The 19,923-nt window shown below is 37.2% G+C and overlaps 1 protein-coding gene and 1 pseudogene across 6 annotated transcripts in view; one reads left to right on the top strand and one right to left on the bottom strand.

Moving 5' to 3' along the window:
• The window catches only part of LOC149203713 (uncharacterized), a 554,312-nt gene that overhangs the window by 387,156 nt on the left and 147,233 nt on the right, over positions 1-19,923 (top strand). For 4 of the 6 annotated variants that reach the window (XM_089403546.1, XM_089403545.1, XM_089403542.1 and 1 more), the window contains 4 exons: positions 3,305-3,377; positions 4,049-4,108; positions 6,020-6,113; positions 6,543-6,671. In XM_089403546.1, the coding sequence (XP_089259672.1) occupies positions 3,305-3,377; positions 4,049-4,108; positions 6,020-6,113; positions 6,543-6,671 (356 nt within the window). The remainder of the gene's footprint in view (positions 1-3,304; positions 3,378-4,048; positions 4,109-6,019; positions 6,114-6,542; positions 6,672-19,923) is intronic. The other 2 variants (XM_089403544.1, XM_089403543.1) reach the window with 1 other exon arrangement.
• LOC149203715 (uncharacterized) lies at positions 311-1,814 on the bottom strand (annotated as a pseudogene).

Here is a 19,923-nt window from a genome sequence, read left to right as displayed (position 1 = left end):
TCCTTGGGCCCTGCTGATAGAGAACAGGGAACTGCAAACATACCTCAGATGAAACCTCTTACTCAAAAACCCCCAAAGATATGACTGGCAGTGATGTCAAAATAATATTGAAAAGCAGCATATACCAATCATCATATATGGGCTGTCCAATTCGAAAATCCTTCCCCTCAGGCTTTTCTGCATTATTAAATTTGCCTCCTTTGCAACTTTACATTTGCGAGATTCTGTAGCAGCCAAAGACATAGCCTCTTGTGTTGTGCTTGCTTTGCTGTCTGTTGTAACTCTGCTTCTTGTTGTTTGCATCTGTGTGTCAAGTTCCCATATTTCCTGTCCTCGGAGGTAATTTCCCACATGTAGGTGCTATTGGCTTGCTGGGATCATCAATAACTAAGGGCTTTTCATCTGCTACCAGAAGTTTCCCTAACAAATCACACTCTTGGAACAGGTGATCAATAACAGTAGTATTGTTGCTTTCTAAGCATGAGCTTATGATACACTCCACATAATGATGCAGACTATTGTTGAAGGGGTACTCGAAAAAAAAGTTTGATAACTATCTGAAGAGCACCCAAACGAACCAACTCCTGCCAAGCAACTTCACTCCCACTCTTCAACAAGACTGCAATGAATTCCACTATCTTTAAACGATGCATTCCGAAAGGAGGTCTTAATTCTCCATATGTGGTAGGTAGAACATTTGCATCAGAAGACACATTCAACAGCTCTAGCAGTTTACCAAGGCCGTGTAGCATGCCATCCACTGTCTCAGGATTTGGAGTTATAACTGGCTCAATGATATGATTTCCCCATGCTGAACCAGCTGCTCCCAATGCTGATCTTTTTGGGTCCAACAATGAAATGCATACGGACAACGAATGCACTAATGTAGATTTCGACTGTGGGTTCTCTAAGGCATTACAAAAAAGTCGTTCCACAAAGCTTGGGCTGGAAAGCTTCAAGGCCAGTGCAGATGGAGCAAGATGAGTTATAGCACAAAGTGTTTCTGCTGCATTTTGATGTACTGCAGCACAATTCGTTGAGCTCAATGCATCTACAAGCATTTCTAGCAAGTTAGTATCAGCTAACCATTGCAAAGCATCAACATGATATGCATACATATGATTGTCAGCTCCAACTAGCCTGATCAATACCTCCATGATCGATGGAATACCAATCAAATTCACCAATTTAGCCAGTATCTCTTGATGTGCTTGAATATAACGAATGGTGGCTACCGTCTTCCTTAACAACAAGCAGATTACAACCTTGCTAAAGTATCCAACCAGCAAGGTTCTATGGAGCCGGTCAGATTCCAAGAAGGAAAACAGTAAATTTATTAACTCTTCCTCTTCAACCAGTGTCTTAAGAATAATGTCAATTTCACAAGAGAATATCTCACACGCTATAAATGGAAACCTGAAAGCTCGCTTACTTTCTGCACCATCTGGTGGCTCTTGTACAATGTAACATAGCATTTGTTGCATTTGTTCCTTGCCTCGAAGAAAATTAATAAGGCGATTGTTGATAGTCTTGCACTCTTGAATAATTTCCTCCTCGGCAAAGAGGTCTTCAACTGTACATGTTTCTTTGTCCAAAATTGAATCCACCGCTGAAGGGGGCGAGAAACCAGTCATCCGCCAAAACATTTTTCCCAGCTTGCCTTCTTCTCTTGCTCTTCTTCAACTGTGGATCTGCCAATCCCCGGACGTATCGCTGTATTTGGAATTGCGGGAATTGAGGGTTTCGGAGTAGCAGGTGGAACCCAGGAGAATGAACCCTCAACCCCTTTCCCAAAATAATAGGAACGAATGGCAAAGAAGGAAAGTTGGGCCTGGTGTAGGAGGAATTCCTGATCTCTGAAAACTGTAAGTCCTTCCTTTAAACTTAATTGAAACCAATCCCGGCATGTTACCCTATTACCAGTCCAGTTGTGGAAATACTCATGACCAATAACACCCAAGATAGCAGCATAGTCTGCATCCGTTGCAGTTTGTGGGGATGCCAAAACAAACCTTGAATTAAATATATTAAGGCTCTTGTTCTCCAGCGTTCCTATGTTAAAATCAGGTACTGCCACGATGTTGAATAGATCAAGGTCATATTCCAGACCAAAGACATCCTCATCCCATTTCATGGCCGCCTTAAGGGAATACATGGCATGAGCAGTCTTTGATATATCATCTGCAGGAGTCCAAATGCGAAGTGAAACCTGGCGTTCTTATCGTGTAATGAATGTATCATTTCTACTGACTACTTGGCCAGCAACCAAAGTAAATAGATAACACGGCTTCTTGAAAAGATTTTCCCAGACAGCATAGTGTCTGCCCTCCTTCAGATCCTCCTGCTCTATTAGATTTCCATTATAATAGAGGAGACTGACTGAGAAAGGGCCTTCAATGTCATCACAAAAGCTGCTTCCTGAGAATGATCCCCGTCAAAACATATGCAGACAAAGGCAACCTTGACTTCCATTCGACTTCATAATAATTTATATTACCGCTATCCCCTTTGATGCCAACAGAGCCTGCACGTGTCAAGACCGACATGTAAGACCTTACACATGCTATTCCCGTAAAATTCTTGCAGAAAATATGACAGCTGGTGTGAGATGTGCTATGGATCAGCACGAATTCCCCATTTCGTAGCGCAGTTAGTGCAAAGTCGGTGTTTTTCGCTACGAAATCACTAAAACAGGTTACGCTGCAAAACTGCTAAAGGATTTATGCGCTGCGAAAACACTTTGTCCTTAAGCTAGTCTGAGCAATTTTGGCAACAGAATTTTCAATGATAACATGCGGAAAATCAAAATTGGGGATATTACATCATATCATTGTATTTATTAGGTGTTAGTATTCAACAATAAATTGTGATCACATGTCACATAGACATGTATTGTATCAATTAGACTATAATTATGCCTTAATCTGATGTTACTAGCTCATACTGGTGATTGTGTGACTCATTTTCACATTGAATAATATGAACGTGGTGCCATTTATAAAATTTATATGTGGTTTTCTATTTGAGATTCTGAAACATAATTTGTAACTTATGGTTGTTATGTATCAAGTTATATATATGTTTGTTTGTTATTATCAAGTGCTAAATGGCATATCAGATTTCTTTGTCCTCGTGTTTTAAATTAAGCAATTGAATGACTTATTGGTTAACTTTCCTGTAATATGAAAAAATCTTGCTGTAGCTTGTGACAATCTTGTCAAAGAAGATGAAACCATTTCCTTGAACATGTCAAATCATCTCAAATGTTTGATAACGATTATACAATCTTCTTCACTTTCTGCAGGGCGATTGCTGCAACAAATTCTCCGTTTGACTGATCCATCCCAGTCTATGTATCTCGCTCCTATGAGTGGGTGGTAACGATCCATCACTTCCTTTGATGGTCTTAATGCCCATTCTATGTAACATGAATTTGGTGTGGTTACGAATCAATTTGTAGCTATTTCTGATTTATTTAGCAGTATATCAGTTGTGCCGAACTATAGACGTGTGAGTTTCCAGTGTATATTTCAATGTGCCATAGATCAGCATGAGCAAAATCTTAATTGTGACTCATAACTTCTAGCCGTTATCATATAGTTATGAGTGACTGCAAGATATATCAACCTATATAAATGTCTTCACCAGATACAAATGTTAATATATAACAATACCTAACTCATGTATTTCTTGAATAAAAAGTCAGCAAATGATTGCTAAATCTAGTATGATCATTGTTTTACTTAAAAAACCGGATTGGGAAAGGATAAGAACAAATGAGAAAATTCGAGATACAATATCTATGCTGTTGTTTTTAATGTTCAATTTTTGATGTGATTAAAGAAAAATACAAACACAGCCAACTAGAAAGAATTAGTCGATTTGTTTTTGCATATTGAGAACTGTTTCAGGATTTCGAGTGAAAGTAGAGTACAACAGTCAAGCCATGCTTTAAATGCACAATAAAGAGCCTCTTTTGCAGGATCTTGGAACTATCAGAGACAAATTGTATAGTGTCATTCAATCTGACATTTGTTCTCGTGTTCAGGTTTGATGCAGGAGGCAAAGAGATGTTCGGTTTGCGGTCTTTCAGATTGCTTGAATCCTGGTATGTCATTCATGTATTTAGTGGATATGAACAGTCCACTATAAGTCACTATGTTTAGGGTGACCTGTAAAAATATGGTAAATATAAGGCATTTTAAAAGGTACTAGATTGGAACCTAGAATAACCTAGAAAGAAACCTTTTTGAACAAATGTATGGCATAATATGCACATAAATTCTAAACTCTATGAAAGATTTCAAAAGAGCTGTTATGAAATCTGGAATCATTCATGTCCTGAAGTGGCAATGTCTAAATTGTAAGGAAAATAATATATATATATATATATATATATATATATATATATATATATATATATATATATATATTGTGATCCATCATCAGGAAGGAATAAATCTGTGAGAAAAAAATATTGTTTAGATTCTTTTATATGTAAGGAAGGTCAGCGCTAATTTTTTAACTTAATTATAACTTTTATTTTTAATCATAGTTTTAGAGTTACTTCATAACTTAAATTTATTTTAGTTTTAAATTTTAATGATTTCATTTTAATTATATATAATTATAATTTAATTTTACTTTTCATATATATATATATATATATATGAATGAAGTTCAGCTATAATTCTATAACTTAATTGTAACATTTAATTTTAATTATAGTTGTAGAGTTACTTCATAATTTAAATGTATTTTGGTTTTATTTTTATAATTATAATGTTATATGTAATTATAATTTACTTTTATTTCTAGAACTCTTAAGAAAATTGTCTCCCCCTCCAACGCGTTATCCTTCAGATTCATCAATTTGAAGAGAGAATTTTTCCACATGTACTGGCATATGAATCAGCTAGCTGACTTGGAGGCAAATCGCGAAGCCAATTTAGACCAAGGTCCAATGGATATGGGGAATGTTGATGCGATCCATTTTCCATTGCCATGAATCAAGGCCATGGGAAGCACGAGTGGCCAAGTCGATATGGGCAGATTGTGGGGTCAGCTGAAGAAGAGGGCGGGGTGCACTCTTGTGCCTGAACTGCGAGCAAATGAGAATGACGCTGAGGTGCTTAGGAAGGCATTGGAGGATGGAGCACCAGCTCCGTAAAATTGCAGTTTCTTTTCATATTGTCATGGATTGTAAATTTGTATTGTGTTAGGAGTTTTTTTCCAGGTTTATAACATTAGTCTGCTATTCTAGGTTTATAGCATTAGTCTTTTCAGAATAGCAGTAAATAGTTTAATGAGGGATAAAAATTTTGAATTTTGGTCTTTCTTGGCATGTAAAGCACTTCAACTGTCAAGAATTTGTAAGTGTTCTAGCCCAGAAACCAGATTTTGATTTAATATTAAACCCTCATCTGTTTCTTTTAAAAAACAGCTCTTTAGGAAGAATTAACTGTTTATATTTGTAATTTATAATCTATACTTTATAATTTATAAGAAACCTTGTACATGTCGGAACAAGCATCATCAGTACCAAAATGAAAGTAAACAAAAATAACAAGAGTTTTCAGAATCCTAAAATACACCTCACCCATTATGGAAACGAAGGAATACAAAAATGACAAAACTTCAAATGACAAAACGAATGTTGATAGGGATCAATGATTGCTTTCTGACCTGGAAAAGCATTGGCATTGTAACCTCTGGATTTAGATTGCAAATATACCATTATGGCATTTTTCTTATGATGATGAACAGATTGTCATTATAGAACTGGACAAAGCTGCTGTCTCAGATCCTTCATGTCCATTCTGTACATCCCTGTATAGAATGGATCAACTGTCTTGCTACTTAAGGAATTGAAATATTCTGGATATTTCCGTGTGCTGAATTGTGGGTTGGCACCAGTGATTCACATTTCATTTGGAATATTCTAATGGACTATCCACTTTGTGTAATATAGATTTATAAGGAAAAGATAATTTTCTGAATCTCAATCGGTTTGGCACAGCTTAGGACCTTCAGGGATGACTGGTATTGATCGCCTCTTAAGTTTTGTCATCACAAGAAGCCTTCAACGTGCACTAATTGATCTACGAAACCAGGTTTGCCTCTCTCAGTATTTTGTTCTCTGCTTGCATCTGAAAAGCTTGGAATGTTTTATGAACTCGTTTGTTAAAACAGAGGAATGGTAAATATTTCTCATATTTTGCTATATATAAATAATTTTGTTGAATTAACAAAAGACTGGAATTTTTTTGTAAATGTCAGATGGACATTTCCAAAGGAAAACCATATTTTCTATGCATCCATGAATCTTAGTGCAATAAGTGAGTGATCAATTAAGTGAAATATTTTAGCGTGTTAACCGTCATTCAAAAGCTGGCCACAACTTGATCTTCAAGCCTGGCCAAATATCATATGTATTATTAAGCATTCAAAACTTGGCAACAGTCTAGCTTGAAAATTAGGTGCTTTTCAGAAGCCTTAACAACTTGATTCAGTTTGTAATTTTATTAGTGTTTGTGCTGCAGTTGGGTAAAAGCTATCTGGAGCAACTTGGAAGTCTGGATGCTGCATTAGCTCCACCTGCTTCAATCCCTTACCTGGGTGTTTCTGTATACAAAAAGGTTACTATCTCTCAACGGCAAACAAATCGTGAGGTCTTATTTTATGATAGCTTGTAGAAAGATTACAGTTTTTCTCGCTTCCAATATATTTGAAAATGTAATATTTTATGATTGGTTGCAAAGAGTGCTCCACTATATAAGCCAGTTACAAGGGCCTTTCTGTCTTCCATTTTACATGTGCTTCTTCCAGTGAGCCTTGTTACTGCAAAATATAGCAAGCCTAGTGCAAAGCTTCACTAGGCAACCTAGGTCTTATGCCAAAAAGGGATCAGCCACCACTGTCACCTCAATGGCCTCTCTTCAACTGTTTAGTGGTGGATTTTATCCCCACAAAGGAGGATTTCCTAATGAAATCACCAACAAGATATTCAACAAACAAGGGCTCGAGGGTGATATAAGGTCTAATGGTTGAAGAGAAAGGTACTGGCCAAACCTTGAAAAGGCTGAGATAAGAGTTACTAAAGTTCCAAGTACACTTCCCTATGATCTTTATGGCTTAGAATAAAGCTGTTATAAGTTAGAATTCTTGTGATATGCAAATCTAAGGCATACAATGGCATAGAACAGCTCGAAAAATAGACTATAGATGGTAAGATCAACAAAGAAGCAATGACTATCAAAGAGGCAAGTGTTCGGTAAACAATGAGGTTTTTATGGCTGAAAATGCATATGACAGCAAAAATTATCTAGACATTAGCCCTAATTTTAGGGTGAAAACTTGCAATTAATGCTAGATTTTGCCTACTTATATTTATTAAATGCAATCACTATCAATATGGAAAAAACAAAGACATAAAATTGCTACAAAATGTAAATTTAGGTTAACCCTATCTGTAATTACCATGAATTAAGGGGAAAAAGGAGAAATTAAGACGATCTCCACCAACTCGTCTACTGCATTCTCTCAACTGGTAATGGAGTTAATAATGGGGAGTGTAAAGATAGAGGGACTTGTATGAAGAGGGTGGAGGACTAAGAGTCCTCTCTTAAAAGCCCTAGTGAATTCCTTAACATGAAGATTTAAGATCAAAGGATTCATATACCAAGTTCCTTTGATGCATTCTTTAAAGACAAATTTTGCACACATATAAAAAAGATTTCATGAAAGATTGTGCAATTTTTAATATGGCACAATTGAAACCCCAATTTCAGAAAATTGCATGCAAAATGGAAGAAAGTTAACAATAAATTTACACCATTCAATCAAGAATGACTTCTTTTACTCATGCAAAAATATCCTCCCAAGACAGTTCTCTCCATCATTCATCCATAGCAACCAAGCAAAAAAGACAAGAGAGCTAGTGTGCACATCTTAAGAGAGAGAGAGAGAGAAGAGTGATAAATGTTGGAATTGTAACTAGGTTTGGTCTTCACAATTGTCATTCTATCAATATGTATTGTATTTAAAAGAAAGAAGAAGAAAAAATTATTATTTTCTAGCATGTTCTTCATGTTTAAAATGTAAAAGGGCATGTTCTTTGTGACCCTTGTAAAAGAAGCAAATTTGAAATTTTGAAAAGCATCATTTGTCCCTCCAATTTGCCAAGTCCACCCTCCAGAAGACAATTCGGCCTGCCCAAAGGATGACATCTATTCTCCACCTTGTGGCAACCAATTCAGACTTCATTTGTGGTAGAGGAATTTGAATTCCTGAAGCACACTTCTTTGTGGTACATGAACTTCTTGACGCACTACTTTTCTGTAATGATGCAAGCTACAAGAGGACTAAAATTTGAGCTACAAAAGACTGAAATGCAAGCTACAAAAGACGGAAATGAGAGCTACAAGAGGATTGAAATGCAAGCGAGAGGAGGAATGTTATTGGAGCTACAAAAGGATTTTTACTCAAGCTACATGAAGAGCTATTATCTCTGTCAAATATGAGCTACGTAAGGAACTCCATCTTTGTGAAACATGGCACCTGAGGACATGCATGTGGAAGACTTATTGAAGATCTTGTGAACAAAATTGTGGCAGAGTTTGAACCATGGATGGAGGGCCGACTTGGCACTTGGGTTATTGGTCAGTTTGTCTATGACTTTGATTTCTCCCGTTGACTAAAAGATTCTATAAGGAAAGGATTGTTGGGTTTTCCCCTTGTAGGTTTTTCCCTGGCCTCTGGCCTAATTTTTGTTGTCCCTTATCTTTTTTGTGCATTGTATTTGTATAATTGCTTGATGACCTAATGAATAAATTAAATGCTAAATGGAAAACATATTTAAACAGTGACAAGTAAGTATCATCTTAAGAAATTCTCTCTTGCATTCGAATTTCAATAGTTTCAGAGCTAGGAATTACAGAGAAGTTTGAAAACTATCCTCTGAGATCCAAAGTCTGTGATAGAAATTTGGAAAGAAATCCGAAAGTCTGTGCTAAAAATGTGAGGGTCTTCAAGATCCATATTTGTGTTGAGGTCCATGTTCGAGCTCCTAAAATGATCAAAGCTCAAGATTGGTGTTTAAGTTCAAGTTATGATAGAAGTAGTCTAGGCCTATCCAAAGTCTACAGTAGTTCCAAAATCTATGGGTAAAAGAGCAGCCTAAATCATTAACCTAAATCTTCCCTATTATGACATCTATAAAGCCCTAACTAAAAGATCCTAGGTCCAAAATCCTCAAGGCTAAAGCCCCAAAAAACCTTAGCTCAAAAAAATCTCAAAAGCCTCAGTCATGGCATAAGGTCAATGAAGCAACAAAACTTATAGCTTGTTGACTTAAAATGTTAAAATATACAAATGTATTTGTAAGTAATATTTTATTATAAATGTACAAGTGATGTTGAATGTTACAATGAGGCCCTGCTTATATACCTAGGCAGGTGCCCTTTCATGATTGGGCATGTCTTTTAGACATGTCTTTTCAGTTAACTAATAGCTATCTAAATAATCATTATTTATATTTATTTATGTTTATTTTATTTTATACAATTTTATGTTCATAACATTGTTCCTTCAAAACGCTTTGTCCTCAAAGCTTATTGTTGGCAGCTTACTTCACCTTAATCTCGAACAATTTTCTTTGCTTTGCGTTTTGTCATCTTGGCATATGTAACTCGCCGTCACTGGAAGCTCAACTTGTATAATTCGCTAGTAACTCTATTTGAACCCAGGGTTATATCCATTCCCCCTCTTATATATATCTAGATATATATATATATATATATATATATATATATATATAATAATTATAAACTATATAATAGTTATAAATATAACTTTATATATCTATTATATATTAACTTTTTATATGTTATATATGTTAACCTTTTTTTCCCCACGACATGTCCAGTGTTAATTATCCATGAGCATTTTGTCTGCATAGGCCTCGGTTTGATCCACGATGGAATAAATAATGAAAAGCTAGAAAATCTCCCACCTGAGAGGATTGCACTATCTGTACATCTCACCTGGAATTGTCCTAACCAAAAGTAGAGTTGTCACAGATCAAGAGCACTGATCATGTTCAACCTCGTTATTTTCATTCTCCCCAATGGAGGAGAGCGACGGGAATGTCTTCCACGTCTGTGTGTAGAAACAGTAAGCCGGACAAGGGTTCTGACAGTGAACCAAATTGTGAAGAAGTAGCCATGGCATCCTTCCCTTGGGTTGAGGCTGCTTAGCCCAAAGACCAGTTATGAATTTGGTTGAAGAAGCTAAATTGTTCCATTGTTTAGAAACGCAGCGAAATATCAACAATTATTCGAGTGACAACCACGACAATATCTCTTCATGCATGTCCTCAGGGAATTCATCCAATTATGACATATATTCATTGATTTTGATCGTAAAATCAACAGAAATTTGTATGGAGGAGGTTTTGCAAATTGAAAGGAAACAGGTACAGTGGCACCATGATGGATGGATAGGGTTGCAGTCAAGTCAACAAAAGGCGAAATGGACAGATGATGGTTGAATTTAACTATTGTATGACTATGCGTTGGATATATATATCACCACAATTATATATACCACAATTATTTATGTCACGACCATATTTAAACTGATCTGATGTATCACCGGGGACCACATACCTGTGACCCAACGTTTGACCGTGAACATACCCTGTGATGGTGGTAACAATTTTATTTTTGTTTTTTAATTAACAACGAATGCGTGTGAAGGGCAGGGAGTGACGACATACACAAATAGTTTTCAGGTGCGTTCTGTTGTAGTCTGGCTGTCGAGAAGGTATGTTGAGCACAAGGGATCTGCGGAACAATTAGCGCAGTCAACGTATTGTCAATAGATTGTCTGCTGGAGTAGAAGGTGAGGAGGGTCGAAGGAGCAGCACTTCGGGGTATACACAGTGAGAAGCAAACTGATGGAGCACCGAAATAAATAGTTCCCAAGAGCCAAGTTCCTGCTTGTTGGATGCTGACAGATGCTTCATCTGTAGTTTCTTAGTTACAGTTCATCCTTTGGGACCACAACACAATATATCCCTTTAGAATCTTTTTAGTGTTAGACATTTGTACAACTAAAGCGTCTTGAAATGTGCAATCAGTCCTTTTGATATCCTGAAATGCAGGCATGGTGCCTCCTTCAGTACTTGATGAATCTACCTATCTCAAATCTTTATTGTTGAGCCAACCTTGTTTATCTACTGACCCATTAGATGAAGCGTGTGAATACCAATGATTCTCCCTTGGCAAATGAGTAGAAGGTGATTGAACTGAAGATTTCCTTTTCGAAGTTGGTGTCTTAATTGGAGGCAATGTTTCCAAATCTTCAGATGCCTGGTTTTGGGGCCCAATCCTTGAGGAATTAGGATTGTTAGGATTATTAATGACATGAGCTCCATCATGAGAATCCACAAATAATAGATCCCAAGGACTAGTAGTTTCAGTTTTAGGATTGCCATTGAAATTAAACATTGGATCAACAATGATCTTGTCCCAATCCAGTTTATTGACCTTAGTTATGTGGAAATTTCTAAGTCTATCCATTAGAAATTTAATCTGTATTCTTTTGGTTTATTTCTTCTACTTGTTAAATTCGAACAAGTTATTTAAAACATATAAATAACAAAATAAACACAATATAGTCTCAACATCTACAGATCATCAACTGAAAGAAAACAAACACACAAGTGACATCATTATTTTTGGACAAATGTCCCCAGAAAAACCCAATGCAGGAAAACCGGTGCAACTATTCTGAGGGTTTATTATTATGCAGTATTTCCTTGAGTACAACTGGGTGCCAAACTGGCTCACTTGATAGATAAAAATAACTGGCAGCAATACCTCTCTATTCGGAAACAGGTATTTAGAAAACTTGTCTCATGAAACCCTCTCCAGTGACTCTGAAGCACTACGTTGGCCCTTTTGGCCCCTGTGCCAACCCCAAACCCCTCTGCGTCAGCCCTTTGAGGAACTGCGCAGCCTTTGGGACCCTCCACGTCACTCCAATTGCTCTCTACGTGGATGACGCAGTCCCTCTGGGCTCTACATTGTCTTTCTTAGGCTCTACTTGGCTTGCTCTGGCTGCTGCTTCTTGCTCTCTACCTCTGCGTTGGTCTCTCGGCACTTTCTCTGCCTCTCTGTCCAATACTCATCGCCCCTCGCTGCTGATCACTAATTCGACTTTGCTTAACAACCCCGCTCTAGCAAATTGAATGACTGATCACTCTGGTGTGTCTTCCAACTGACCCTCAAGCCTCTTATACTTTTCTTGTTAGTCCTTCAACGTCTGAGATTAAATCTCTAATCAACGGCTAAGATTAGATTTGGCTTGCTCCATGACTTTTGGAACCTTCTGGGTCTTGGAGATCTCATGTGCTTTAGCCTCTCCACGAATTTTCATGTCTAGAGCACATTCGATGCTACTCCAAATCAACAAGTTATTGTTCCTATATCAGATGGCGATGGGTTGAGCTCTGTTTATAATTTTGCGAGATCAAATTCGATTTGTAAATCTGTGTTTGTTGTAACAAGATTGTTTTCTTTCCTCTCAATTGCTGCAAGTTCGTGCTGCTGACATGTATGTCTTGATTCACTAGAGTTTGGTGTCCTTGTACTACTAGTTGGGCACGCATTTGAAGATGCAAGGGATCTTTCTAACCTTGCCCATTGTGATACAGGCGTTGAGCTTAATTTTCTCAAATGTAGCAAACAAACATTGTTGTAATTATGACTTGAGTTATTCTCTTTCCTACATGTTGTACAATACCAATTATCTTTCGTAGGTATTGACATTACATTGGGATTACAACAAGACATGTGAAAAGGCTCCTCATTTTTCTCATAACCTCTTTTACTGTGTTAATTCATATCCTTCTTTCTATTATCAGAATTAACCATTTTCACTTCCTTTTCATCATTAGAATGAGTAATCTCTGCATCTTCATCATCAACAACTATATCATCATCTTGATCTATGTCATTCCCATCCACATGAAGATCAACTTCATCTGGATCATCATCTTGATCTATATCACTTTCATATTCATCATTATCTATCACATCTTCATTCTCATTATCATCATTTTGATCAAAATCTTCTTCTCCCGCTTGACCTTGTTTAGTTTCTTTGTTGTCGCTCTCATCTTCCTTATTATCGATTTTCTTTTGACATGCTTTAACTTCTGCATATGATTTTTCTAAACACTGAAGTGCTTCTTGAATTTTACTAAATTGCTCCATGAATTCAGGATGTGAACGTAATGGCATGTTGTGCGGCGAATAACGTTCAAAGACTCGCATGGTTATGTTGTGCGACATGGCTCTGATACCACTGAGGCAACAAAACTTATAGCTTGATGACATAAAACATTAAAATACACAAATGTATTTGTAAGTAATATTTTATTATATACATAAATGTACAAGTGATGTTGAATGTTACAATGAGGCCCTACTTATGTACCTAGGCAGGTGCCCTTTCATGATTGGGCATGTCTTTTGGACATGCCTTTTCAATTAACTAATAACTATCTAAAAAATCATTATTTTGATTCTTCATTATTTTTATTTATTTATGTTTATTTTATTTTATACAATTTTATGTTCGTAACGGCGAAAGTTCCTTGTAGAGTCAAATATGTTTCATCTGCGGAAGGTTCATCAATTGCTTTGGATGAAATATCTCTGAAGTAAGATAGAGGTTGACATATCTCAGAATGAATCTCAGTTCCGTGGCACTACTAATCTACCTATGACGTATGTTTTTCTCGAAAATTTGCAAATCTGAGGATGCAAATATAAATCTCTCTATCACTATAGAATGACACAAAATCTGAGACCAGATAATGATGTGAATCTTGAAGAAAATGTGAAAAAGGAATTGCGATCTGAATTACAAAGTATCCAAAACTATTGAAATCCAAAATTTGTCTGAATTCTATGGAAATACAAGCTATACCAAGCCTTATCTCTGTGTTATAGGATCCAAATGACATTCGAGTTTGTCATCTATGTGGAAGAGTGACAAGGCTAAGATGGAAATCAATTCAAGTCACAGGAATCTCCATAGGAAGGCTATCATCACAATGATATTCAATAGCAGTCCTATTACATTTGAAGAGTAGTTTGAGGTTCAAATTACCTTTACGACGTGATCCAAGTTTAATCCAAAGTTCTAGGCACTTCTCTAAGCCAAATCAAATACTTTTAACATATAACTAAAATCTGTGAAAGAAGTCTGAAATCTGAGTACTAGTTTGAACTATGGAGCCAGTATAACCAAAAGTTTGAATCCAATCAAGCATCTTTGTATTAATTTTCCACAAGTTGTCTACTGTAATAATGACTTAAAACAATATTTCATTCAATTACATTCACCCCAAAACAAGTAAGCAATTATAGAGAGAACAATAATAACAATGAACAATAGAAGACAAGCATGCAGAATGAGACAAAGAATTTTGGTCAAAGACTAGGGAAAAACCCCACAAGGGGGAATGTTAGTTTTTGATGTATATGGTAGCATTGAACAGGTGTTCTAGTCTCTAAGGTGTCAGAGAGGCTAATGAACACGATATGTCCAAAACCCAAGAAAGTTTTCAAGAGAAAATTCTTAGAAACCCCTCAATTAAATTAATTGATCAATAATTAACAAATGCCTATTAATTGAAGAAATTGATTTTGCTCTAGAGACTTCCAAAAAAGTCACCTAACGGAGTCTAAGATGATCTGAGCCATCGATCATGATTAGATCTTGGTTGTTTATGCTCCAATAAGAGATTATAAGAGAAATTCGATGGGGTTGGAGAAAGACATAGTTTACAACAAGAGAGCAAGACAGATCGAATTCCCCATTTCACAGTTTTCAGTGAGGGTGCAGTTCGAGCCAAGGGAAGGAGAGTAGCAGGGAGAATTTTTAGAGAAATTCTCGGGTGGTTTTCCAGTTTACAGAGTCAAAAAGGGAAGGCCAAATTATCTAGCATGGAGGCCATATTCTGCAGTGCGAGTTGTTGGGAGAGGGATCAATTCAATAGCTAGAGTCCGGATCTAGTCTTGGGAGGCCTAGCAAATTGTTTCCCTAGGCAGTGAGAGGTAGGATGGCTCATCTAGAAGTGATGTGGAGGTAGAAAATTTTTATTTGAGAAGGCACTGTGTGTTTCCAATCCAATAGTACGAATTAGTTGGGAAATGCGAATTTGCCAGAGAGGCCAGATCCAAGGGCTGTGAAGGATAAAGGACTTTTCCCGGTATTTTCCAGTGGAGATAAATTGCCGGAGGATAGCCATTTGGGCATCCAGTTGTAATTCTCTATATTTGCTACATCATAAAATAAACCATCATTTACTGCACCGGTTTTCCCTTCATGGTTTTTCCGAGCACTTTTGTACAAAAACTATTGAGAAATCAATGCTAGTAGATATTAGGGTTTGATTGCTCTTTCTTGCTAATTACTTGTGAATTATGTTGGCCTCTTTTACTTCTTTATTATATTATCTTTCATCAAGAAATTACCAAATTATGTATGTGTGAAGATCACAAGAAGAAGAGACACAAGATGTAGGCGTACAACAAGGGAAAAACCCCTATAAGGGGAAAACCCAGTCAAGAACTCTCCCTTCAGTAATTCAATTCAATATGAGACACTTCTAGACTTCTTAGACCTAGACAAAGGCATCCTCCAACTACCAAGTCAACGCTTCCTCCTTGTAGATGTCCTTTTCTCAACCTTCCAAGTGTCAACGCTTCAAGGTGCAACTTTAGATCAAAATTTCAGCCTCAACATCAGATTTTTGGCCCCCAGTTTCAGAACTTCGACCCTGCAACAAAGACAAAATTTCGGCCCCAGCTTTAGCTTAATATCTTTGCATGTATGAGAGAAAGGTGGCCCAAAAACTTGATTTTCCTCTTCCTAGCTTCTTTCCTTCTTCTCCTTCAACTTCACACTTTTTTCCTGCAACTGCTTCTTAGAGATCGAACTTGTTGAAGATGCCCTCCAAATGAAGTTGAACTGCTCAATATGTAGGCTTTTTGTGAGGTCGAAGAAGTATTTAGTTGCAAACTATCTAAGGTTTATGCTATTGTTGTTGCAGGGTCGTGAGGATAGCGCAAAATGAGGATACAAGTTTCATCCGATGTTCAGATCAAAGATGTTGATATTACAGCTGCAGAGCCGGATTCTTATCCCATGCAAAGCTTTTAAGCGTATTTCGAACATCATGCCCTTGTAATTCAGAAAAGTGGTCCATTATCAGAGTAGCGAGGTCTCTTAATTACACCATTAACAGAGAATCACAGTCACCACTATCTGATCAGCTCATAAAAGCGTGTTGATGAAGTTTGGTGTCAACTCCCAACAACATTCCTTCAGCTTTTTGTGACCATCATCTATAACTTCATCCTCCCACAACGATTATGTAGCTTTTGTGGTTTTCACCTTTTTATTTACATGTTACTGCATCCATACATGGTCGACAATGACAGAGAGATTGTTCGGACTGGTTACAAAGTTTTTATTTTTGACATGAACATCCTTAACCTTGACTGAGATGGCTCATACTTTTGGAGTTAACACAACAAAATTTGCAATACATCAAAGTCTACAACCAAGTCACTCAATCCATAATTATATTAGAATTAAATAAGAGCATTAAAACAGAACTACTAAAACTATGGTAAGGTCTGAGAGTTTGAACCTTCGCTTTGATACCAAATGTAAGAACATATAAATTCAAATACCTGAATATGTAATTTAAACACAGAATTTAAAGAATTTAAATTCATTTATCTAATGAATACCAACTTGTCTGCTCTGCTATGAAGCTCTACTGCAAATTGTTCTGCTGCAGTTCTTGTTCTGGCTGCAATTCTTGTTCCGATTGCGTTACCAAAATGGCCAAAACCACCTTGCCAAAATGGGTACAACCTATGTACTTAGTCTCAGAATGCTTTCCAATCGAAGCAATCTGATCCCTCGTGCCCAAAAACTCAAGTACAATCAAAACTCAAGAGTGTTTGTATCTCTGTGTTAAATTTTTTCTCTGTTTTAACTTTTTTCCTCTCTTCTCAAGATTTCCTTCCTCCTTTTATTTCCTCGTCCACCGCCTTCCTCCCATCTCCGTGTCATTGTTTTTTTACGTGTATTTTTATAAAATCAAATCTTATTTGATTCTTTTGATTTTATTTGAATATGGAGATTTGATTTGATAAAGTTTATTTATTATTTTAATGAATTAATTTGATTTATTTAATTTATATTATTAATTATTAATTTTAAATTTTAATTTGTAAATTAAAATTAACATTTTCTGTGAGTGTAAGGATTTATCATATATATGAGATTTTGGTGAGGTATTAATTCATTACCTTAATTTATAACTCCTCCTGTAGTAACTAGCTTATATATAGTGTGATACATGCGGGTCCATGCATACATAGCTATCGTATGGAGGTCTCGTATGTATGCTAATACTCATATTTTATTTATAGTTATAGGTGGGTCATTACACACTAATAGGCAGTGGCGACATTAGTGGGAAGGAACTGAATGAGCTATGGCATAGGAGAATGGGACATTTACATCATGGAGCACACAAGATGTTCAGGGAGACAGTAACGGGGGTTCCAAAACTTGGCACGAAACGTGATGATGTGTGCAGAGGGTGTGTGCTTGGAAAATATGCTAAGGCAACATTCCCAAGAAGTGACAACATAGCAGATGGCATCTTAGGACTTATACACTCAGACATTTGTGGCCCGATGTCCACTAGAGCTCTCAGTGGGGCTGAATACTTCATCACCTTTATTGATGATCATTCCAGGAAAACTTGGATCTACTTCTTGAAGACCAAGAATGAAGTCTTCGATCGTTTCAAGGAGTTCAAGGCTCTCGTAGAGAATGTGACAAGGAAGAAGAGCAAGGTGCTTTGCTCAGATAATGGTGGAGAGTATATTGATAAAGACTTCATAGTTTTTTGTGTGAAGGAAGGCATCAGAAGAGAGTGGACAACTCCATACAATCCACAATAGAATGGGGTAGCAGAGCGGAAAAATAGAACTATAGTTGGGGCTGCAAAAGCAATGTTATATGACCAGGATTTGCCCAGGTTTCTATGGGCAGAGGCATGTAACACAGCAATGTATATTTAGAATAGGACTCCTCATAGAGCATTGGGGAAGAAACCCCAGAAGGGTTCTTCACTGGTAAGAAGCCAAAAGTTAGTCACTTCAGGATCTTTGGCAGCATTGCTTATTGTCATGTGCCAGATGAGAAGCACACCAAATTGGATCAAACTGCAGAGAAGGGGTTCCTCGTTGGGTATAGTGAAACCTCCAAGGCATACATGATTTACATCCCTAGCAATAGGAAGATTTTAGTGAGACGGTTGTAAAGTTCATGGAAGATTGAGCTTTAAAGAGATCTCGTGAGATGCTTGCAGGTGATCAGAATTAGCCAATTGAAGCTCCATTGGTCCAGCTGCCCCGATAGACAGTGGGAAAGTCATAGGGATCTAATACAGTAACCAGTACTAGCATTTCCTCAGGAGGAGGGAATCCAGTGAGATCTTAGGAGACGAAGCAACAAGGGTAGGATGAGGTGGAGTTCGTTTAACATCCCACCACGAGTGGTCGAGCTAGCAGAGAGGTTCCTTAGACATTGAGAGATGCATAGGAGTTTGTTGGAGCTCCTAGGACGAACAAGAGAGAGCGCAAACATCCTGACAGATATCAAGCATTGGTAGGTTAGGTTGCAGAACCTTCTAGTTTTCAAGACGTCACACAGCATCAGGTGTGGGTAGATGCCATGGTAGAAGAATACAACTTTATCATGACGAATGATGTTTGGGAGGTGGTGTCGAGGCATGAGGACAAGTCAGTTGTAGGTTCTCGATGGATCTACAAGATCAAGTATGCTGCAGATGGCAACGTGGAGAAGTACAAGGATAGGTTCTTGGCAAAGTGGTATGCTTAGAAAGAAGGGATAGATTGTGAGGAGACCTTTTCCCTAGTAGCCAGATACACTTCTATTCAATCAATTATATCCCTAGTAGTTTAGATGGGATGGAAAATTCACCAGATGGATGCCATGACACCATTCTTGAACGGGGTGATAGAAGAAGAAGTGTACATAGAACAACCAGAGGGCTTCAAGACCATGACGGGTACACTCATGTGTGTAGACTGAAGAAAGCTCTATACAGGCTCAAGCAGACTCCCAGGGCATGGTATGGTCAGATCGACAACTACTTGCAGCAGATGGGATTCATCAAGAGTGATGCAAATCCCAACCTTTACTATTTGATGGTAGAGGGTGAGCCACTCATCTTAGTATTGTATGTGGATGATCTCTTCCTGACAGGATCATCTGGGCCAGGGTTGCGGGGGAGTGAATCCCCCCCCCAAACCACGCTCCCAAAATCGCTCCCGCATGGGAACAAATTTCGAGAGCGAAATTTTCGCTCCCTAGTCTTTTTTGTAATTCTTTTGTAGTAACATTCGAAATGCAATTTTTTTCAAAGAAATAAATACTTTTTTAGTGGGGCAGCATAATTATCAAGCCTATGGCCTTAGTATTGAGACGTGATTCATGGTAATGTTAAATTCTTAAAGTAAAAGTGACATTCTCCTTAATCTTCATTTTCATCATTTTACTTAAATTTTTAACATTACCATGAAATGGCTCAGGATGTTTGAGAGTGGTTCCGACCTCATTGGATTTCATATGGAGAAAGTAGAATTTTAAATCTCGTTCAAAATCCAGTAGACTTATCAGTTTTTTAGGATTTCAAGATTGAGGGGATTGCAATTTTTCCATTGGATTTTGTCATGTATTAGAGTATGGAACTCGTATTTAATGAAGAGCACCAATCCCTCTATGTACCCTTGA

The sequence above is a fragment of the Pinus tabuliformis genome, chromosome 2_1 (genome assembly GCF_031772625.1).
Source record: "Pinus tabuliformis cultivar Carrire ecotype Pingquan chromosome 2_1, CPIR1, whole genome shotgun sequence".
Lineage (NCBI taxonomy): Eukaryota > Viridiplantae > Streptophyta > Pinopsida > Pinales > Pinaceae > Pinus > Pinus tabuliformis.
This window is presented reverse-complemented; position numbering and strand designations above follow the sequence as displayed.